The sequence below is a fragment of the Aegilops tauschii genome, chromosome 5 (assembly GCF_002575655.3).
Source record: "Aegilops tauschii subsp. strangulata cultivar AL8/78 chromosome 5, Aet v6.0, whole genome shotgun sequence".
Classification (NCBI taxonomy): domain Eukaryota; kingdom Viridiplantae; phylum Streptophyta; class Magnoliopsida; order Poales; family Poaceae; genus Aegilops; species Aegilops tauschii.
The window spans coordinates 7268078-7292338 of NC_053039.3; the positions used below are offsets into that span (position 1 = coordinate 7268078).

General features: G+C 40.1%; 3 protein-coding genes across 4 annotated transcripts; all 3 read left to right on the top strand.

Moving 5' to 3' along the window:
* The first annotated feature begins 356 nt into the window (after nucleotides 1–356).
* LOC141023252 (putative disease resistance protein RGA1) lies at nucleotides 357–3143 on the top strand. Its single transcript, XM_073499608.1, has 3 exons — nucleotides 357–830; nucleotides 1065–1130; nucleotides 2616–3143. Exons 1-3 carry the CDS (start codon nucleotides 357–359, stop codon nucleotides 3141–3143), a joined length of 1068 nt encoding a protein of 355 aa, XP_073355709.1.
* Nucleotides 3144–5525: 2382 nt separating this feature from the next.
* On the top strand, nucleotides 5526–7299 carry LOC141023251 (uncharacterized). The gene is made up of 3 exons (XM_073499607.1): nucleotides 5526–6108; nucleotides 6180–6898; nucleotides 7075–7299. Exons 1-3 carry the CDS (start codon nucleotides 5526–5528, stop codon nucleotides 7297–7299), a joined length of 1527 nt encoding a protein of 508 aa, XP_073355708.1.
* A 2286-nt stretch (nucleotides 7300–9585) lies between these two features.
* LOC109746126 (uncharacterized) lies at nucleotides 9586–23296 on the top strand. 2 transcript variants are annotated; one of them, XM_045228239.2, is made up of 9 exons: nucleotides 9586–10504; nucleotides 11625–11753; nucleotides 11863–12124; nucleotides 12215–12440; nucleotides 12535–12688; nucleotides 14458–14643; nucleotides 16449–17579; nucleotides 18885–20969; nucleotides 21240–23296. In XM_045228239.2, the coding sequence occupies exons 2-9, from the start codon at nucleotides 11649–11651 to the stop codon at nucleotides 21285–21287; spliced, it is 4197 nt and encodes a 1398-aa protein (XP_045084174.1). In that variant the 5' UTR covers nucleotides 9586–10504; nucleotides 11625–11648; the 3' UTR covers nucleotides 21288–23296. The 2 variants fall into 2 exon arrangements, with proteins under 2 accessions (XP_045084174.1, XP_045084173.1); XM_045228238.2 differs by having other exon boundaries at nucleotides 9586–11753.
* The last annotated feature ends 965 nt before the right edge of the window (nucleotides 23297–24261 follow it).

Below are 24261 nucleotides of genomic sequence, written 5' to 3' on the forward strand. Positions count from 1 at the left end.
GTGTAACAGCCTGAATCGAATATGAATCATGTTCTACCAAGTTGGATATAATGTCACTGCATTGTAACTAAGTTATTGTGTGCTACAATTCTTCTTTGTTTTTGGCATAATGTTGTAAACCTGCGCACTTTTCCCTTTCATCATGTCAATCTATCGAATTTGAAGCGTGACCTACTGTGTTGGATGGTCGCCGGGTTGGGTATGACCGCACCCGGCAGGGGTGCGGGGGTGCGGCAAGCCGCAGTTTCCATCTAGTATATGGCATTGGAGGCATTGGCAAGACAACCTTGGCACAATTGGTATTTAATGACCCACAGTTCCAAGACTACTCTCAGGTGTGGGTACATGTTTCCGAAATGCTGAATTTGAATAAAGTTGGGAACTCTATAATTTCACAGTTAACAGATGAGACTAGCCGGATAGCTGACAAGCAGATGCTGCATAATCGGCTTAGAAAACAATTTACTGGTAAGAGTATCCTTATTGTTTTAGATGACATGTGGGAGGAGGATCCAGATAATTTAAATGATTTGATGACTATGCTAAAGCTTGGGACCCGAAGAAAGGTGATTGTTATAGTGACTACACGTGATGAAGCCATTGCAAAGATAATTTGTGGTCCTACAGTTACACCATACAAGCTGGAAATTTTGACGGATGATATGTGTTGGACTATAATAAAACAAAAAACTGGCTTTAAAGACCGAGTTGACAAAAAACAATTGGAGGGTATAGGAATGGAGATTGCAATCAAGTGTGGAGGTGTGGCCTTGGCGGCTCACTCACTTGGTTACATGCTGAGGGAGATGATGTCTGATCAATGGGAGTCAGTAAGGGACAGTTGCATCTGGAATTTATCTACTCGTAGAGATCCATCATCAAGAATTCATAAAGTGCTTGGGTCCTTGCTGTTAAACTATAGCCATATGCCTGACTGGTTGAAGTTGTGCTTCTCCTATTGTGCAGTCTTCCCAAAAGGCCGCAGTATAATGAAATATCATCTAATTCACCAATGGATTGCTCTTGAATTCACCGAACAATCTACAATATTTGATTCTATGCAGCTCTGCGAGAATTATGTCACGCAACTTCTGGGGATGTCCTTCCTTCAATATTCAAAGACACCTTTGGTGAGTCGCTACATAACTTTACTCTTATTTTAGTGCACATGCTCATGTTCCAATTCTTTCTGCACTTTTTTGTAGGAAAAATCAGAAATGTGTATGTTGTACAGATGTACGTGTTATGCTCACGAGCAAAAAATCGTGAATGAATGTATATGGGTGAATTGTACAAAAAAGATAAATTTGTTGCACACATTGCTTCTCCAATTTGACTAAAATTTGTGGTTACAGATAACAAATGTGAATAGTTTAAAATACTTGTACAACACACAATTGTATTGTTTTTTTTTTGAAATATGCGTGTGTGCCAAATATATATTTGTAAGATAGAGAGACATAGTTCCGATTAGATCTGGATTAAGGGCTGCCAGTGGGTACGTGTACAGGGCAGCAGTGATTGGTTGAATTAGACACCCATCACTCAACGCAGCTAAAAAAAATCAATCACTCAACTTATAGGACGACTACCCTTGTTAAGTTCCCATAGGAGAGGGGGGGGGGGGGGGGGGGGGGGGTTGATGTGTGATGACATATGCGCCTGTTTCTGGGTGGACCGTTGGCTCAAGGGGCAGTCGGGTCGGAGACCTTGCACCCATGGTGGTCGCCACCTAGTCGGAGGGCGCTCGTCAAGCATGTATATTCATTCACTATTTTCGCATAATGACTGCCTGTTCCACAATGCGAATCCAGATGACACAGAGTTGGTCAAGTCGATCCTTGGGATTGAACTTTGACCTTCTTCTTGCACAACTAATCAATCATCCCCTAGCCACAACTTTTTTTTGGACCCAAAACAGTAGGATAAATCCTACTGCATATGTTATTACTTTTTCTATATGGAAATTCTCTCCCAAATGGAACAAAAAGAAAACAGGCAAAACAAATCAAAAGGAAAACAAGGCTTCCCTGAGGAGGGGAAACACAAACCAGCTAAGATTATATATCCATGGCCCATGGGTCTGTCCGAAATTAAGGCCCATGATTCAAAAGCGTGGTAAGATTTCCTCTTTGCTCTATGAACGATTGAATGGAGCTCTTCTTTCAGCTTCCTCCCGCAAGAATAAAGATTTGGCTCGATCCCTTTGAAAATAAAGTCGTTTCTGGTAAGCGAGATAGGTCCAGGAGATGAGAATATAAAGCTCTAGATAAAAAGGCACTTGCATCCCAGCTCTGAAGATGTCAATTCTAGGCTGCTTTCCTAGCCACAACTTCAGTCACTACATGATCTTTCGATAACCTATCCAGTCATACTCTCACAACTCAAATACCTTTTAATGGTCATGAAAATATCGTACCCACATGGAAGCACTTCCATAATTCCATTGATATACTACTCGGTTTACACTTTTTTAACAGTTACTACCTCTGTCCCATAATATAAGATCGTTTTGCAAGCTACGGAGTATATGGTAGTACTTCCATTGATAAGTATACTACAATAAAACAAAATAAATTCAAATTCTAACACCGTTAGGTCTTCTTTTGCTGCAGAGCGATAGGAAGCATGACAAAGATGCTACATTGTTCACGATGCATGACCTAGTGCATGATCTCACAAAAGAGATCTTGTCCCATCAAATTAACACTGAGGGAAACAAATGCCGATATGCATTGCTCACAGATTGTAGCAGCTCACTGCAGTTGTCTGTGGCTTTTCCTGCAAATATAAAGGCACTACATTTTCGGGACTGTGGCAAACAAGAACTTTGTGGTGATGCATTTTCACCAGCTAAGTGCCTCTGTGTCTTGGATTTAAGTGAATGCTTTATTCAGAAGTTACCTGATTGTATTGGTCAACTGAAGCAGCTGAGGCTCCTGTATGCTCCACGGATACAAGATAAGATGATTCCCAATTGTATCACCGAGCTCTCAGAGTTAAATTATCTCGACCTTAGAGGCTCTAAGAAAATCTCAGCATTGCCCGAGTTAATTGGTGATATGAAAGCTCTGGTGCATCTTGATTTATCATATTGCTATGAAATTTGTAAACTACCAGTATCCTTCGCGGAGCTGAAGTAATTGGTGCATTATGGACTTTTGACAATTTGTATGTACTTTCATATGTACGTATACGCCGGAAAGCTCAATTGGGCCGGCCCATTTGCGGACAAATATCGAAAAAGGATAACACTAGCTGGGAATCGAACCCGCGACCACCTAAAACATGAACGGTTGTCCACAACCAATGAGACAGCAAACCTTTACTGAACAATTTGTAGCTAGACACATTAACTTACGGATGGGCTGTGAATTTTAAAAAGATTTTATGAATACTTTGTGAACCGTTCCTTTTTTCCATAGTTTGTTTTTCCTGTTACGTTTCATCTTTCTTTTTTCAAAAAATCGTCGTGTTTTCAAAATGTTGTTCAAAATTTCAAAACGTTTTTATTTCCAAATTTTGTTCATAAATTAAAAAAATATTTGCATTTTTGAAAATGCCAGGTAACTTCAAAAAATATTTTTGTCTTCAAAAAATTATTCAGAATGTCAAAACGCAAATAGTTTTAACAAAATTGTGAAAACAAGCATTTTCGGAGAACACAAATAAATATTTAAATTCCAAAAGATTTTTTAGAAGTGCAAACAAAAAATGATATCAAAAAGGTATTCGAAACTTTCCCGAACATTTTTCCAATTTGTGAACAATATTTTTTGAAAATGGGATCATTTTTAAAATTCCAAACAAATTCCAATAGGCGCCCGACAGGAGCGATGGAGTCGCTTAGATGGGCAAGGCCTAAGATTTTATTTTATTTTCTATTTTTAGGTAATTTGTTTTGTTCTCCTTTTTAAACTTTATTATTCTTTTGAAACTTGTTCAAAAAATTGAAATACCAAAATAACAGTTTGCAGTAACTACTTAAAATTCTTTTTTCCTATAAATATTTGTTAAATTATTTTTGAAAAGTATTTGTTGTTTTCAATTCTATCATATGAAAAATTAAAATGACAGTTTTAAATACCTATATAAATTATGATTTAAAATACCTTTTCCCTTCAAACCTGGCATGGATGTCTACTCGGACACGCTACGTAGAACTTGATGTGTTTTGAACATTCTTGAAATGACCCCAACTTTTGCCAGCAGGTGGCATGCCCATGGTAGGCATCGATGCCCCCAATATTTTTTTCATGGCCTTGTATAACCAATTCAAGGCACCAACCCAAGTTGCTTGGGTTTTTGACAAGTTTTGCATTTTCTAAAGTTTTCTCGGTCGATAAATGGCTAGACATGTTGCAACTTACATACAGTGTCAAAAGTCGTTCAAACCTGCCATGGATGCCTACCATTAGCATATCCATCTAGTAGCAAAAGTTGGGGTAGTTTCAAGGATATCCACAAAAACATCATGTTCAACGGAGTGTGTTCAGGTTGCCCAGAAGGGTCCGTCAGAGAGCACGTTGTTTTTCGACATCCTTGAAATGGCCCCAATCTTTTTTCATGGCCTCATATGACCAATCCAAGGCACCATGACAAGTTGTTTTGGTTTTTGACAAGTTTTGTATCTTCCTCGAAATAGCCCCATTTTTCCATGGCCTTGTATGACCAATTCAAGGCACCATGTCAAATTGTTTGGGTTTTCGCCCAGTTTTGCATTTTCAAAAAATGTTTACAATTATGAAAAAACGTTCTTCAAATTTTAAAAATATTCAAAAAATCAATGTATTTTCATAAAAAAATGGTTCACAAATTTAAAAAAAATCATGTCCCAAAGAAGTTCAAATTTTGGAAAAAGTTTCATTTAAAAAAATATTCCAAAAGAGGAGAAAACACATTAGTTCTTTTTAGCTATAAAAAACTCTTTAGCTACAATACCAGTGTCCGGCCAGCTTGTACAGTACCGATTTTGTTATGTTACAGTATTTTCAAAATAAAACTCCTACAGTACGTCCATTCTAGGTCATAGTAAAGACTGCATATGTATCACCAAATCGTCTTTGTTCTGGTGGTATTAGCAAGTTCGCCTCTGCTCGGGATCTTGCGTTCGATTCCTAACAGGCACATGATTATTTTTGGATTTCCGAACTGTGCTACAGTACATAACACTAATTATTTTTGGATTTTCGAACCGTGCTACGGTACATAACACTAATGGGCCGGCCCAAGGCGGACTCAGAAACGTGACAGATCTTCATGAGTATTTTCTAGAAAGACCATCCTACTCTCTCTTATGAAAGGGTATGAACAGATCTGGTTTGTTGATGTGTTTAGGGGGTTGTATCGAAGCAGAAGTGTTATCATATTGCATAAGAATATCTATAACAGAAGCTTTTGGTGGATTTACCAAACTCCAATATTTGAGTTTAGCAGGACAAACTAATATAGACGTGGATAGGAGAGGGCTGTCACAGGTCATTGGTAACCTAACCAAACTTAGGTATCTAAATCTGTCAGGGTGCATGGACAGTATGGTCACATCAGATCAAATTGATAGCTTGCTCGACTCTATCAGTACTCTTTCCAATCTAGAGCATCTGGTCTTGTCTGAGAATTCAAAGATTTGCAGTATACCAGAAAGTATTGGCAACCTAAGGAAGCTTCATACATTGGACCTCTCGGGCTGCTATGACCTGAAGACGCTTCCCGATAGTATGGATCAGATGGTTAGTCTTAAGGTTCTAAATTTGGAACGGGTTACATTGGATGAATTGGTGGTATCTCGGTTCAACTGTGCCTCTTCGCCACACTTTGAGGTACATGCTTCAGGTGATAAATGTAGCAGCAATATCATCCTGCTTCGGCCCACAAATCCTGTTGAGCTGTGGGTAGATAGACTTGAAAATGTGAAGTCTGCAGAAGAGGCACACGATATAAACCTGATAGAGAAACAAAAAATTGAAGAGCTAACACTTACATGGACTGTAGCTGTTGGCAGGTTTGTGGATGCCAAGGAGGTGTTGGAAAAACTAGTGCCACCAAGCAGTGTACTGAAATTGTATGTAGTTGGTTATAGGAGTGTCAGCTTACCTGATTGGCTTATGGGTATCTGGAAGCATCTCCCTAATCTTGTGGAGATACATCTACGTGATTTTCCTAGTGTAATAACCTACCAGTACTTGGTCAACTACCAAACTTAGTAAATCTGAATCTCTACCGTATGGAGGGCTTGGAAGAGTGGAACATGCAACATTACAGTGGCAAGGAAGGTTCAAATGAGCTCATGTTCCCTAAGCTTGAAAGATTGACCATAGAGCAATGTAGCAAGCTGAGGATAAAACCGTGTCTTCCTAGAGCTATGTCTTTGCACATAAGTGGTTGTGATACTATGCTATCATCATGGGAAGAGAGCTCTTCACACAGCGGTATTTCCTCCACTTCTCCATTAACTGAGCTGAATGTTACTGAAAGCAAGGTGGCCATGCATGAGTGGAGGTTGCTTCACCACCTCCCTGCCCTCCGTGACTTAACCATCACCGGTTGCAGTGATCTGACCACCTCACCTCAGATCATCCACAGCCTCTCCTCCCTCAAATCATTGTGCCTCAAATCATTGTCCCAGGCAGAGCTGCCGAGATGGTTGGTTGAGCTGACATATTTGCAGGCACTAGAACTGAATTGCTGCAGAAGCATGACATACCTACCGGAGTGGTTAGGAGAACTAATCTCTCTCAAGAATCTGGTGATCATTGACTGCAGGGGGATCCAGGCTATGCCGGACAGCGTAGAACAACTTACCAAGCTCGAACATCTAACCGTTCTTGGCTGCCCTACTTTAGGGAGATGGTGTGAGTCAAAGGAGAACAAGACAAAGCTTGCTCACATCCGGAACACGGTATGTGCCTGCCAAGCTATCTGTTGTATTACTTTTATTCTCCTTTATCCGCAAATATACACATGCAGGCATGAGTATCTTATATATTCATCTAACAAGAAAGGAACTCTGGTTGTGATTGTGCTACAGCTGTACACATTCTCTGTTGTTGTGATTATACTCTTTCCGTTGTTTAGGTCTTCCCGGCGGATCTGGATTTAGTACCGCTGCATAGTGCTGTGATGAACACGCCCGGCTTCACAAAGGGAGCTTTGAGAGTTGCCGTATCTAATTTGGAAAAAACGTCCCATAGTTCTGTGTATATGAGCATGAATGAGGAGCACCGAGTATTGTGGCTCCGGAACTTCCTGGCAGAGCACTACTATAATTTAACTACTGGCGGTTGGTGGTACTGTGATTGATGAGGCGCATCCGGATTTTAACCTCTGCTGGTTGGTGGTAATTATTTTGCAGGGTGATGTGACTGTAAACACGCTACTGCAGTGGTTAGGGGAGCTTACCTCCCTCGAGAGATTTGTGATAGCGAGCTGCAATGGGGTCAGGTCCAGTCTTGAATATCTAAGCATTGAGGGCTGGCTGCCCTATTATTATTGAAGGTTTGAATCAAAGGAGAACAAGATGAAGCTGGCTAACATCCATATAGGCTTCTTTGTTGTAAATCAATCAATCAAGTGGCACTCCATATAGCACGTCAGAGAGCCTAACCCAAAAGATTCCCAGTTTAAGTTTGTATTTACATATCTAATTTTAATTCTAACAAAACCTATTATGAAATTCATTGTACCTATAGTCAAAATGTCCTTCAACACCCCTTAGTCATACTGGGCGATCCTGCCGCATTAGAGAAACCACACTTGTGTAAACTTTAATTGACTAAGTTGAGAGAGTGGACTTTCAAAATGTGGTATAGGGCGAGCTCACTATCCTCACTTCATAGAAGTTTCTATTTTTTGTTTCTTCCAAACAAAATATATATCAACCTGAAACTTTGCAGATCAACAAAATATTAGGAACCACAATGTGAAGAAAACATTTTAGAACTTTTGGTGCACTACAAATATATAAAAAGTGATTTTCCAAACAAGAAATACCATTTAAAGTTTTTTTATATTTTGTGCAAAAAAAAGTCAATGTTTTTACATGTTATAGTTCAAATGTATTGTTAACATGCAAAGTCTGAATTATAGTATTTTTTGAATAAATAAAAAGGAAAAGTTGTGCTAGAGAGGAGGTACTGAAGTGGCGGGGGACTGGCGGCACTATTCAACCAATGTTGCGAGGCCCACATCGAGATTGGCAGTATTGCTACAGGCCCATGTCTTTTACCGCAGAACAGAGAGAGGCGAGGGCTCCAGCCACCGGCGGAGCGAGAGAGGCGGAGCGCCAGCCACCGGCGGCGGCGGCGGAGATGAACGGAGATCTATATCGGCGGAAGGATCCAGATAGATCGAGCAGCCCACGCGGCACACCCACAGTCTGAAATCTGAGCTGCGGAGTAGGAGAAGCTCAGCAAAATATGCGGTGATTGGTTTGCTGTAAGTCAATCTGAAACCTCATTTTGCTTCCACTCTTGACCGCTGTTTTTGATTTCCCTGAAATCCAAGCTTGGTGCACAAAATATGCCTGGCTCTCTCTCTCTCATTATTATTTCCCCCAATGTCCTTTTTCCTTTTGGGAAACAAAATGTTGTGGTACAGCAAGAATGAGCCAACTATTGGGGCAAGATCAACACAATTTTTCGATACGCTTATTGATTTTCTCTCATCATCAATAGACTTCCTACTGCAAGCTTAATTAACAGACAACATTAGTAATTAAGGAACCGATACCGATACACAAAGAGATCCGGGCTGTATAATGCCTGCGCATAGTTGACTTGCATCATTGACGTGAAAGAAAGCGGGCCGTCCACCACACTGGCATTGTGTTGCAACTTGCAGGTAATTTAGCCTCAAATCACATGCTACGTCACCAAACCATGGGCTGCAAACCAGCCACAGTATGCGCGTCTGTCAGCCCTATCCTTGATTACAAACTGCTACTCTGACTTCTGAACGTCCGGGGAAGCTAATTGGTTCACACAACGTCTTGACATTACAACTTGACATGTCTAGACTCAGTCCAACTATTTCAAAATGTTTCGTCCAGCTAGGTTCCATCATACAGCGTTATCAAACAGGACTACTCCTTCCGTCCGCGAATAAGTGTACATCTAGTTTTTGTCCCAAGTCAAAGTTTTGAAACTTTGACCAACTATATAGGGAAAAGTAGCAACATTTATGACACTAAATTAGTATCACTAGACCCGTTTTGAAATGTACATTCGCAATATACCAATTTGATTTCATATATGTTACTAATCTTTTCTATACGGTTGGTCAAAAATTTAAAACTTTGATTTAGGACAAAACCTAGATGTACACTTATTCGCGGACGGAGGGAGTAGGTCACAAGTATAGGTGGTGCTGGTTCCACCTACATTTCCCGGAAGACATTACAGCTGGTCTTGTGTTATTTTGCCGTGTTTCAATTCCACCAATCTTCCAAAGTTCAACGCTGAAAGTGAACCACTGTGTAATTACAGCTGAACTAATTAACCATAGTATTGTGTGCAAAACCATGATAGACACCAGCGAAGGTATTGACAACTTCTATCCCACTTGTATGTATACATCATCATCCTAGCTAATTATTGCAGCTGTGTATAGGGTCAAGTCAACCCTTGTTATACTTGCAAAACGAAGCAACTATTGTCAGAGATAATGATCATGTCGCGCACGTCATGGGTATTTAATTTGCACTTGTCCCAATTGGTTATGCAACAATGTTCACCCACTGCACATTAATGTATAAAGCCCCTTCACTCCCCAACCACGCAGCTAGCAGTGCTTTTTGGGCTGTCAGGCATTATTCCGTTTCTTCATCCTCCTGGTTAGTGATTTATGCTCGCTCCCTTTTTGGTCTCCCAAGTCCTAAGTTCCTCTCCTCAATGAAGTTCATTATAAGATCTTGTGGTGTTCATGCTATTTATCAATACGCATATGTGGTAACTCTGCAACCATGTACTATATCAGTCATCTTACCCATGAATATGTTCAACATAATACAAAGAGTCTTCGAAAAAATTATATTAAACCAGATATGCAAAAATTCTCCTGATGGAGGCGTTTCATGAGTAATCCTTTTCCCCTTTTTTTTGTACAGCCGAAGTGTTGTTGGTGCTTTTGAATTTTTCATGCTTCCCTGCTCCTTTGTTTGGTTGTAACTCCTTCTAATCTTAAATTTTTAATACAAGATGTGGATCTGCAAGATTCGATTGATTGAATCTACAACTTAAAGTAAAAAAAACCCTTCACAATAATATAGGAAAATATTTCTAGATTCAATGATGTGGATCTGCAAGATTCGATTGATTGAATCTAATAATTTGGTGCATGTATGGTGAAGGCATCCAAGATGTTTCAAGTTCAAAATACAACATGCTTCCTCTTACTCATCAGTTCTTCACCAATTTTATACAATACCAAACTGGTTAATCCATTTCTCAGATACAGCATTTGCTAGTTTCCCGGTGCACTCCATAGCATAGTAAATCTCTTCAAAAAGGTATGTATGGTTCTTCTACGATATAGTCGAACATTTGCTAGTTTCATGTTGTTTTCAGTTTATGACATTTAATGAGACATGCTAAGTAAGGCAGAAATATTTTTGTTTTTATTTTAAAAAAATTGAAATTGTAAAGCAACCCCCCTACAGTATTGATACTTACATAGTCACTCAAATTCAGATTTTGCAGAGGTGGGACCCTTGCCTACCTCAGGAAGTTCATATATACTACTCCCTTAGGGCCTATTCTGAAGTCCTCCAGCTCCATGCTTCACAAATTCCATGTGCAGAGCCGATCCAAACTTTTTAGCTCCTAAAAGCTCACTTCAAGAAGTTGTGGTCTATCGTAGTGTAATAAACGTGGAGTTCCTGAAGCTGGAAGTCACAGCTCCAGGAATCCTCTAAAACATGGAGTTGGCTAAAATTACCCAGTATGCCACCGCCAAGTGAAGAAAACGTTTCTTTTAATCTCTCTCCTCCCTTCTTTCTTTCGTGAAAACTGGCTCGTGGCTCCTTCGTACTAAACCTGCCTCTCCTTGTTTTTTGAGCTGCATGCTCGCCTTCAAATTGGGCTACCAGCCCATGGAACCATCTCCATCCAGCCCAATATGTTCCCAAACGGACGTGAATGGCTACCAGCCCAAGCTAAAGATGGAGAAGTTGTTTTCGCCCCCCTACAGACGTGAATAGCTGTGTGGAGTGAGAAGCTAGGTTGGGAAACTGAATTTTTGGAGTTGGGAGAGTTGAGAGGACTTCAGAACATGCCCTTAATCCCATAATATAAGAGCGTTTTTGACACTACACTAGTGTAAAAAGCGCTCTTATATTATGGGACGAAGGGAGTACTATCCAGCTTGTTACTGGCGGCTAGGAGACGAGAGGGGAGCAGTTGGAGCGTGGTGGTTCCTTGTTGAGATTTTGAGTTTGTTGCCCCAGTACATGACGTTATATGTGACACTGTATCCGTCAGACAATGCAAAAGGACCATGGGTGTTTCCTAAACTATTTTTTTTCTCACGACATCTTTTTTTCTTTGCCTTCATTAGGAAATATGTTCTGCTGTATTTAAAGCTACATTAAATATATACCTTCACACTTTTCTTTTCTGTATTCACCATAGAAGGTCCGAGCCAGCTGATATAACATGAATGCAGACAAGCGTATACCGTTGCATGACTTACAGAAGATTACAAATGATTTCTCAGAGCACTCAAGAATAGGTAGGGGTGGGTACGGAGACGTTTACAAGGTATGCCTTATCACTTGACATTTTTGTTTCAACTAATTAATGTACCAGCACTAACAACGAACGACCCAGTTGTAACAAAATAATCATGTACAATGCTTATGTCAAGCAGGGAGTTTACAATGGGAGAGAGATTGCCGTGAAGCTACTCCATGTTGATACTCTACGAGGACTTGATGACCAATTGTTCAAAAATGAAGTTGGCAACCTTTTGAAGGCTGAGCATCCAAATATCGTACAATTAGTTGGTTATTGTTATGAAACAAGGAATATATATGTTGATAACAATGGTGCGAACGATTTTAGTCAGCGCATATATAAAATCATCTGCTTTGAGTACTTGCAGGGTGGAAGCCTTGACAGGCGTCTATATGGTACGACAACGTAACTTATCTTATGTGTTTAAAAAAAACTGAACTTCTAAATTCTCATTTGTATAACATTCTCTTTCTCAACTTGTGTAGACCACTCTTTTGCACCTAATTGGAGCACACGTTACAACATTATAAAGGGGATCTGTGAAGGTCTAAATTTCCTTCACAAATGTAAACGACGAATTTTGCATCTTGATTTGAAGCCCGCCAATATATTACTAGACAGTTCCATGGAGCCTAATGTGGCGGATTTTGGATTGTCAAGGCTCTTCACACAAACACATACTCATGTCACAGAAAAAATCATAGGAACCCAGTAAGTAGCCTGTGGAATGCACCATCTTGAATTTTCTTTCTTTTGTAATCAAATAAATGATACCTACACTGACTTTGTAATTGGTATCACGCAGGAAGTACATGCCACCAGAATTCATAAAAGATCACATAATCTCACCTAAGAATGATGTCTTTAGTGTAGGTGTTGTCATGATAGAGATAATGACAGGACCTACAGGTTACTCCAATTCTTTTGAAATGGGCGATCTGGCACAACTAAGGGGGCAGGTAAGAAAAATATTTTCAGTTTTTGCACTTGAGTTCATATATTAAACCACCACATCATGAATATGTTTCATGTCTATACTTTATGCATTCTGATCATCCAAGTAATGAGCTAGTAAATTATTTGAGCAATAAAAAGGATATAACCTAAAACAGAAGATTTTTTCCTTCTTTTATTGTTCGATAGGGAAAATGTAAACTCCAAAGTCCAATAACTATAGCACTGGACATCCACTATATGTATAAGGAACCTAAATGACACTGTTAGTCGTCACATAAATATGGCAGTCAAATCACTGATGTAATTAATCTGCTTGCTAGTAGAAAAATCTATGGCATACTTTATTTTGTAAACTACTTGTTGAAGAGCCAAAAATGCATATTGAAGATATTTTAAATATGATAAGAAATGCACATGAAAATTGCTTCATGAGGGAGATAATAAGCACATATACTCATAGTACATCTCTTTTATTTCAAGTTTCTTCTGATTAAAATGGCTTTCATCTGCAATTTGGAGCAAGTAAGGAAAAAAATATCTTTGCTCTCAATTTCTTGAGAAAACAAATTTAGGAGAACTTCTCTCTCCCTAGTAAGTGTTCATATGCAATGCACGTCTTATTAGGAATCAAAAATTTGAATACACAAAGCATGTCTCAACTACAACATACTTTTATGATTTTAGATTCATGTCACTATTAAGCAAACAAAAAAATCATCAAATCACTGGAGTTAGTTTATAGTTCTCCAATATCAACCTGTCAATATGCACTCAAGACTTATTAGAAATGGCACAATACATCTCTATGTTTTTACTTGATCAGCACCAGCATACATGCTAAAAGCAAATATCACTGTTTGTGTTTACAAAGGATAAAAAAGGTTATATGAAATATTCCAATTAAAAATAACATAAATGCTACTAAGTATGTTCCAAACAATAACCTTCCACATCATGAATATAGTAGTCACATTACTTTTTAACGGAAAGTTGCATGTTAAATGCCGTCCGTACATGCCTTACACAAAGGGAAAATTCATGGATTCATGCCTCTGTACCACACTATTATCTCCCTATAGTATTTCAAAAGTTCAGAACAAAGTTCATTTGTTGTTTGGAAGTTCAAGAACAATTAAGATATAACAACGACAAAAATAAACGGTTGAGTTTTACATCAGCTGCAATACCTACTCCTTAGGTGATAATTTACTGAATTAACATTATAGTTTGCTCTATTATATAACATCCTTTTCTCAAGTGAATTTGTTATTCATCATAGTAAAAGCAACTAACAATATCTTTGAGTAGTTAAAGCTTGTTTGAAGAAAAGGAAGAAATCAAAATCAGAAATATCTATTTATCACCTCTTGAAGCAATCCTGAAACATGACGTCACATTTGTTAGGAGCCGTTTTAGCATCAAACTCATTGAGATAAGTTGGGTTTTAAACGAAACCGACATGTATTCAGGGCCGCGACATGTTGGGAAAGTTAGGTAGGCTGCGTTGGTCAGCTCTTTGAGCCCTATATGATGTCAAATAAAACTCAAAAAAGTTGTGCATTGGAGCAGTCTAATACCCCTCTATTTCTTCTTTCTCATTTGATTTCTTGATTGCCACCTCCTATCGTGATCTGTAAGCCAACAGAAACTTCTCCTCTGCATACAATATATTGATCATGGAACTTGTGTGTCAATAACAGTTTTGAACAAGTATCGTCTATCGTACTGATATATTTTCCATCTCAAATTATATCATATTCCTGTTTCATAGGTAATAGACAATTGGAAGAATAAGATAAATGCCACATCGAAGTACCCATTAGAGGAATCAAATCAAATGGAAACATGCATCGACACAGCAATGCGTTGTGTGGAACCTGACAGAAACAGTCGACCCACTATAGCAGAAGTTCTTGATATTCTGAACAAGACAGAAACTCATATTCCCAAGAGACAGGTATGATTTGCATACATAATACAAAAAAAATGAAAGCTCATCCTTTTGTTTACAATTGGAAGAATATATTCATTTTGTTATAGTAGATCATGGAGAAAAGATAGCATTTAATTTGCGATTGGTAGAAGACAGTTGTTTGGCTACATGGACTAGTAGCAGTTGTAGATTTTGCAGTTTGATTTTCCCCAGTCATTTTGTTTTTCTGATGCAAAACTTACTCTTTGCACCTTTTTGATTTTTCACTCTTCTGTCTAGAATAAACTTCAGTTTAGTTCCATCTAATTTTTGGAACCGAAAAACTAGAGATTGCACTTTGAAAATCATTCCTTACAGCATCACAGCGAGTGGACCGGTGCTGGGAGCACGAGCTTGCCCGCGACGCTTCTTCTTCTTGGCTCCCTGATGGCCCCGGCCCATGCCATTCCCGTTCGGGGGGAACTGGGGCTCCCCGCGCAGCAGCTGGTAGGGGGGGGGGGGGGGGGGACCAACAACAGCGTCCCAACTTGACACTGTCAGAGGCATTAGTGGTATAGAAGCGCCAATGAGGGGAGAGTTAGTGCCACCATAGCGGAGGATGATGAATAAGGAACTGGGTGGCATAGAGGCCTATAATGTTGTAGTGTGGCTCTTTTGTGAAAGTAAATCTTCTAGAATCCTAGACGGAAATAGAGATTATCAAATCTTGGCATGTAACATCATCTGCATTTGAATTTGCAAAACAAAACTTTATCCGAACTTCCTACTGGACCTTGCACCGGGTTCATCCAACTATGTTCCACTTCCTATCAGGCAACATCGGGTAAAACATTTGTTGTATTTGTGGCCGGCCCATGGTGTCCTTCGATTAGGGTTGTCTAAATCACCAGACAGCTTCCTGAATGCCTCTCGGTGGTGGTAGCATCGCAAATAGTGTTGAGGCGGCAAAAGCAGCCAATATGTTCAGCTTTTCTGGTGTGTTGCATTTTGCCATTCTAGTATGTTGCATTTTTTAAATCCAGGAAATGATTTATTTTTTCCAGCATACTCCTTCGCACTAGGTATAGATTATAGGTTTTTTTGTTCCGTGTTGTGTGTGTTTTGTGAAGAGCTATTTAAACAGAACCTTCTATAACTTTGATTACATAATCACTAGTAGAAAACAGGGCTTTCGTTCGGGCCTGGCCAGCCCATTAGTCCCGGTTCAGTCACGAACCGGGACCCATGGGGGAACTCGTCCCGGTTCGTGAGCCCAGGGGGCCGGCCGGGGCCTCGTGGGCATTGGTCCCGGTTCGTATTCACCCATTTGTCCCGGTTCTAGGCATGAACCGGGACCAAGCACGGAGATAAGAGAGGACACTTTTTTCTATACGTATAGTACGTAGGGTCGACCAAGCACGGAGATAAGAGAGGACACTTCTATCTATTAATTAGCTAGCTAACACAATATATGAAACACCTAAATTAACCCCCAAAACCCCCTAACCCCCCCCTTAAAAAAACAAAAACCCCAGCCCCTGAAATGCTGACGCGTGGATGCCTTTTGGTCCCGGTTGATGTCACCAACCGGGACCAAAGGCCCTCCTGCCTGGGCTGGCCGCAGCGGCCACGTGGAGGCCCATCTGTCCCGGTTCGTGTAAGAACCGGGACTAAAGGCCTAGGGCATTAGTAATGACCTTTTAGTCCCGGTTCCTAAACCGGGACAAAAGGCCCATACGAACCGGGACAAATGGCCCTTTTTCTACTAGTGAATGAAAGCATATCCACCCCGATCTTTGATAACGATGTTTCTCTTGTTCCATGTATTTACACATAAAATGTTCTTGCAGTTGGCAGATGTGGTCCTGTGTCCGACAATTGGTTCCAAGAGTACAATGTCTGATACATTGAAGATGATGATAGATGAACTAGAAAATATAACAAACCAAAACCAGCATTTGAGTTCTATGTCAAACAAGAGCTCTAATGTACGAGAAACAACATCAGATGTGGAGGAAGAAGTAGTGATTGGGAGGACTGAAGAAATAAAGGAAATAGTGGATACTATATGTGAGAGCATCACACCAGAGAATAAGATCACCATCCTTCCTATATATGGCATTGGAGGTATTGGCAAGACAACCCTAGCTCAGTTAGTTTTCAGTGATTGCCGGTTCGCAGGCTATTCTCGGGTGTGGGTTTATGTGTCCCAAAATCTTGACCTGAATAAAATTGGAAACTCTATTATATCACAGCTATCAGAGGAGAGCCACCTAGCTGAAAAGCAGATGATACATAATAAACTCAGAAATGTACTTGCTGGTAAGAAGACTCTTATTGTCTTAGATGACGTGTGGGAGGAGAATCCAGATACACTAAACTCTTTGAAGGCTATGGTAAGACTTGGTGCGGGCAGCGAGATAACGATTATCGTAACCACAAGAGATGAAGCCATTGCAAGGGAAATTTGTCATGCAGTTGAGCCATACAAGCTAGGAACTTTAACAGATAAAATTTGTTGGGGAATAATAAGACAAAAGGCTGCCTTGGAAGAACGAGTCGACAAAGAACAATTGGAGCAGATAGGAAGGGAGATTGCCATCAAGTGCGGAGGTGTGGCTTTGGCGGCTCAATCACTTGTGTATATATTGAGGTACATGAGCTCTGACCAATGGGAGTCAGTGAGGGACAGTTGCATCTGGAATTTATCTACCCAGAAAGATCCATCATCAAGAATTCATAATGTGCTTGCATCCCTGCTGCTAAGCTATAGCCATATGCCTGATTGGTTGAAGTTGTGCTTTTCCTACTGTGCAATCTTTCCAAAAGGTCATTGTATAGTGAAGTATGATCTAATTCATCAATGGATTGCTCTTGGATTCACCGAGCAATCTTATATGTTTGATCCTATGCAGCTCTGCGAGAATTATGCAAGGCAACTTTTGGGGATGTCCTTCCTTGAGTATTCAAAGACATCTTCGGTGAGTTAATTACTACATGATTCTATTTTCTTTTCAGCCTTATGTATTCCAACTCACAGTATATAAATTTATGGTGACTGCATTAAAAGCATCATAGTGCACATGCTTGTGTTGCAAAAAATAATTCTTGGAAAATTCAGAAATTTGTTCATTGTACAAGCGTACGAGGCTATTCCCGCTAACAAACAGTTGTGAATAAATAGTCATTCATTGACTGTACAAAAAGGATAAATTTCCTGCAACATTGTTTCCCACATTTTGGTCATTTTCATCTGTTACGAACAACAAATATGGATATTTAAAATGTTTTTGCTAGTGCGCATGCTCTAATACAGCACATAGTTGTGAAATTTTTATTTTTAAGTACGCAAGTGCAAGTAGTTGCTAACGGGTGCGTAGGTCCGTGTGTGGAAATATATATTAGCACTCTGGAACTCCCTTAGAAAATGAAGGTGTAGTAGGATACAGGGACAGAGTTGACTCCGATTAGATCGGGCCTACTGGCTGCCATGTGATGCAGAGGGCAGCAATGGTTGACCAAATTATCCATCCAATTCTGATTAATTTTAGCTAAAGGATTACTCAACATATAAGATGACTATCTCTTTAAGTATCTGTAGAAAAGAGGAGGTTTCAGGACGGTCGACGGCAGTGGGTTGGAGAGCTTGCGCCCACGGTGCCCGCCGTCACACGCGCTCTGTGTGCGGCATTGTAGTTGACAGGCGCTGGACGTGCAGGGCATTGTGAGTTCATCCACCTGGCAGATATCATGGAGGCCCAGATCGTACTGCCCCCTGGCAAGGACGACTTCAATTAGAACCTCCCGGCCCCTGGGTGCAGTCGGCGTATGCTGTTCTCTTTGATGGCACGGTGCAACCTCCATTCTGGCGTTCGATTTGGGAGGCATGGGTGTTTCATTGGCTTGTTGGCCCAGGATCGGTGCTGGACTGCAAATAGGCTGGGGCGCCATCGTCTGACCAATCAAAATGTCAGCGTTGTCACTGCAGCAGATCATCTTCCAACCATCCTTGTTCGGGATCCTCAAGCGAATCAACTTTTTCTCCTCTAATATACAGAGACACACTTTTATCTTTGACTAGGCATCTGCTCTAATACTATACTCACAACGTTAAAGTAGTGTTTCAAGTTAATGGTCATGAAAATATGGTACCCACATGGAAGAGTATTTCCATGGCCATACTACTATGTTTACAATTTTATGGCAGTACCTCCATTGAAAAATATAGTATTATAAAACGAAATAAATTCAAAATCCTGACACCATTAGGTATTCTTTATCTGCAGACTGATAGAACAAGAAGGCAAGACAAAGAATGTATGTATTTCACGATGCATGACCTAGTGCATGATCTCGCAAAAGAGATCTTGTCCCATCAAATTAACACTGGGGGAAACAAATGTCGCTATGCATTGCTCACAGATTGTAGCAGCTCATTGAAGTTGTCCGTGGCTTTTCCTGCAAATATTAAGGCTCTACATTTTCGGGACTGTGGCAAACAAGAACTTTGTGGTGGTGCATTTTCACCAGCTCAGTGCCTCCGTGTCTTGGATTTAAGTGAATGCTTTATTCAGAAGTTACCTGATTCTATTGGTCAACTGAAGCAACTGAGGGTTCTGTGTGCTCCGGGGATACAAGATAAGATGATTCCCAGTTGTGTCACCAAGCTCTCAGAGTTAAATTATCTCGACCTTAGATGCTCTCAGAAAATCTCAGCATTGCCTGATTCAATTGGTGATATGAAAGCTCTGCTGCATCTTGATTTATCATATTGTTATGAGATTTGTGAACTACCCGAATCCTTCGCGGAGCTGAAGCAGTTGGTGCATCTAGATTTAACATATTGCAGAAGAATATCTATATCAAAATCTTTTGGTGGATTTACCAATCTTCAATATTTGAGATTAGCAGGACAAACTAATATAGACGTTGATAGGAGAGAGCTATCAGCGGTCATTGGTAACCTAACCAAACTTAGGTATCTAAATCTATCGGGATCCATAGAGAGTATGATCACATCAGATAAAGTTGACAGCTTGCTTGCCTCTATCAGCACACTTTCCAGTCTAGAGCATCTGGACTTGTCTTATAATGAAGCGTGTAGCAGTATACCAGAAAATATTTGCAACCTGAGGAAGCTTCATACATTGGACCTAGAAGGCTGCAAAAAACTGAAGAAGCTTCCCGATCGTATGGACCAGATGGTTAGTCTGAAGGTTCTAAATTTAAAACATGTTAGGTTGGAAGAATTGGCGGTCTCTCGCTTCAACTGTGCCTCTTTGCCACGCTTTGTGGTGCATGCTTCAGGTGATAGATGTTGCAGCAATATCATCCTTCTTCAGCCTACAAATCCTGTTGAGCTGTGGATAGATAGACTTGAAAATGTGATGTCTGTAGAAGAAGCACATAGTATAAAATTGATGGAGAAACAAAAAATTGAAGAGTTGAGATTTCAATGGACTGTAGCGACTGGAAGGTTTGTGGATGACAAGGAGGTGTTGAAAATACTAGTGCCACCAAGCAGTGTACATATATTGACTATATCTGGTTACGGGAGTGTCAGCATTCCTGATTGGTTTATGGATATTATGCAATATCTCCCTATTCTTTCTCAGTTGTATTTGTTTTATTTTCCTAAGTGCAATAACCTACCACCACTTGGTGAACTACCAAACCTACAATGGCTGGGTCTCTACTATATGGAGAGCTTGCAAGAGTGGAACATGGGATATACCAGTGGTGAGGAAGGTGCAAGTGAGCTCCCTAAGCTTGAGTGCTTGACCATAGAGCATTGTGCCAAGCTGAGGATAAAACCATGTGTGCCTAGAGCTACGTCTTTGTTCATACGTGGTTGTGACGCAATGCTATCATCATGGGGAGAGAGCCCTCCACACAACGGTACTTCCTCTTCTCCATTAACACAGCTGGGTGTTGAAGACAGCAAGGTGCCCATGCATGAGTGGAGGTTGCTTCACCACCTCCCTGCCCTTAGTTGGTTATCTATCGTTAGTTGCAGTGATCTGACCACTTCACCTGGGGTAATCCAACGCCTCTCCTCCCTGGAAACATTGTGCCTCGGATCATTGTCCCTCAACCAAGCAGAACTGCCAAGATGGCTGGTTGAGCTGACATCTCTGCAGGAGCTAACTCTGCGTGAGTGTGCAATCACGACACTACCAGAGTGGTTAGGAGAACTAACCTCTCTCAAGAATCTGGAGATTAAGCACTGCGAGGGCATCAGGTCATTGCCAGACAGCATCCAACAATTGTCCAGGCTTGAAAATCTATGCATTGATGGATGCCCTACATTAGAGAAGTGGTTTGAATCAAAGGAGAACATGATGAAGCTCGCTCACATCAAAGACGTACAGGTATGTGCCTGCCAAGCTTCCAATCTCGTAGTGACAATTCTCCTCTCTTTAACCACATATGGCATGGGTATATCTCTGAATAATCATTCTAAGTGTTGAACTAGGTGTCTATTTTTTATCCTTCATTTGAGGCCTCATGTGTCTAGACTGCTGAGTAAAATAGTGACACTGCACTATTATTTATCTGAGAAGAAAAGAATTATGGTTGTAGTTGTGCCATAGCTTGGACAGCAATATATGCGTGCCCACTATACTGTTTCTGTTGTTCAGGTGTTCCCACTATCAGACTACCCACCAGATTCAGACAAAGAAGACTAGCAGATGACTCTTCTTCAGGGGTCGACAATGCGAGAGCTCTGCATATATGGGTATGCAGGAAGAGCAGCGAGTACCGCCGCCGCAGGCACGTACTGTGATTGATGAGGTGTGTCCAGATGTGCTGCGTAGTGCTGTGATGAACGTGCCTGGCTTCCCTGCGGAAGCTTTGAGAGTTGCCCTATCTCATTTGGAAAACACGTACCAGGTCTCTGCATATTTGAGAATGCAAGAGGAGCAACGAGTGTTGTGGCTCAGGAGCTTCTTGGCGAAGGGCACCGAGTAATCATTAGCTACTGCTGGTCAGCCGTAATTATAATGCAGAGTGATGTGACCAGGGCTCGGCATATAAGCAAGCATATATTTTTGCTGTTATAACATATTATGCATCAAAATCCTTTTGTTGGTGCTACTGGCCTCCTTATTGGGTTGTTTTAATGCATACTATGTCTAGATGTCGATGTATTTTTCCTTGTAACCTTCCTGCTGATGTTGGTATTGCTGGTAACTCTCCATCCTATCGTCGTCTTTTCTGTCCAGCTGCGATGGCTTCAGCTGATCAGCATCCTGGAGTGGATTTTATGAATGAGGTTCAAATATGACCATTCTTTTCATTAGTGTGAAATTTTATCAGTGAGTACTAGAATTTCTACGATGTGCCGGACATGGATGAAGTCATCCCATTTTTTCCTCTCGTAGAAACCTCTCAATTGGTGAGCCTGTTCCGAAATTTACTCCTTGGATACCACCAGCACCGGGAAGAAGTCAAGCTTAATGTTGATGCCTCCTTGCTCGATGGTGTTGGTGGAACGGGAATGATCCTAAGAGATAATTCTAGCAAAATTATTCACCTTTTCATGAGTGATGATCTGCTAGAAGCTGAAATTCTTGCTATGATCTGCGGGAAGCTCAAATTCTCAGAGAGTGCCTTCTGTTAGCTTTGCAATGGAGCCAATTACAAGTTGATGTGGAAAGTGACTGTCTGCAGGCATTTCAATATTGTGAGAAGCAGAGAAGTCAACAGATCAAAGCATGCTCTCCTTATTAGTGAGATCAAGGATTGCATGCTGAACGTAGTTCTTGTATTACTCATATTCCTCATATTCACAACTCCTCTAGCCACACTTTGGCAAATTTTGGTAGATAACAATGTTGAACTGTTGTATGGCTGGGATCTGGTCGAGAGTCTTCTAGAAATTGTAAGCATGATTGTAACATTTTGATTGAGTAATGCAAGAATTATTTTGCAAAACACTCCTTCTCCCTGCAAAAAAATGAAACCTCTTGATTAGGTCTGGAAATGATTTTGTTTTTCTCTTTATAGGTTGTTTTAGGGATTGTCTTTTTATTTTAGTGGAAGGTCTTGAAGCCCAGAAATCCCTATTTGCCGCGTGTTGCAGCAAATTGTCGCCGCATGACACACGGAGGCGCACTAGGGAAGCGACTGGGCTTGCCCATTTGACCAGTTCATTAGTTCCGGTTAGGAACCTTATTTTCTCAAGATTTTAGTTTTTTTTCTTTTTCTCGTGTTTCCTTTTTCTTCTGTTCTCTTTTCATTTCCTTTTTTCTATTTCCAAGTTTATTTTTAATTTTTTTCAAAAAATGTTTGGGAAATTTCAAATATTGTCCGGAATTCAAAAAGTTGATCCTATTTTCAAATTTTGTTTATAATTTTGAAACATGTTCGCTACTTTGAAAAAAAGTTTGGAATTTCAAAGTAAACTGCAATTCTTAATACTTTGTGTAAGATTCACAGAAAATGTTTGAAATTTTCTAAAATGTTCCTGTTTTCAACATTTGTTCATAAATTAAAAAATGTCCCGTTCTCCAAATTTGTTCACAAATTCAAAAGGTGTTAGCATTTTTTTAAATCTTGTTCATGATTATCAAAAAAAATTGCAATTTAAAAAATGCTCCATTTTTCAAGATTTGTTCATGAATGCAAAGGTATTTCGTGTTTTCCAAAATTTGTACACAAATTATTCCTATTTTTTCTAAACTTTTTTGTGATTGCCCAAAATTGTTAAAAATTTTAAAAAATGTTCTGGTGTTTCAAGATTTGTTCACAGATTTAAAAAATGTTCCCGTTTCTAAATTTTTTCACAAATTCAAAAATTCTTCACATTTTTTAAAAACATGTCCTTGTTTGCCAAAATTGGTCAGAAATTTAAGGATGTTCCTTTTTTCAAAATTTGTTCACAACTTGCAACAAATTTCCCGCTTTTAAAATTTGGTTATAAATTCAAAAAGTGTCCACAGTTTTTCAAACTTATGCGTATTTGTCCAAAACGTTCAGAATTTTTTTTAAAAATATTCTGAATTTTCAAGAGATGATTAAGAAAAGGAAAAATAATCCAATCTGTTGTTGTGTTAGTTCTAAAGTAAATGTGCCACGTATTCACCACGAACAGCTATTAGTCGCAGTGGCTAGCTACATGTGTCTACGATGGTGCGATTGTGAGCTTGAATCCTGGCTGACCCTTAGCATTTTTGTTTTATTTTTTACACCGCTTGCAGCTCCCCGCATGGGCAGGACCAGTGGGAGAACTGCCCTGTGCGACGCCGCGACATTCTGCCGCTGAATGGGGCAGATAGGAGGTCCAATGAAGCCCTCCAGTAAACGAGTGCTTCGATCGATTGCCTATCTCTATCATGCATGCGGCCGGTCACTTGGTCAACCTGAACGTTGTGTGGCCTAGGCCTAGGACAATAATCATATCAACAATTCATCGTGGAAGCCCATCATCTTGCTCAACACGGACGGAGCAGAGAGAGGGGGGAGGCGGGGGCAGATCCTAAGCCTTCACAAATTCAAAAATATATTAAAAAATGCAATCAAAATTTGCTTAGGTTTTCACAAAATATATGAAATTCTAAATCTGATAATCATTTCACAAATTGCTCGCAATTTCGAAAAATCTTCACATTTTTAGAAAAGTTTTATTCATGGTTTCAGAAACAAATCATGTTTTTAAAA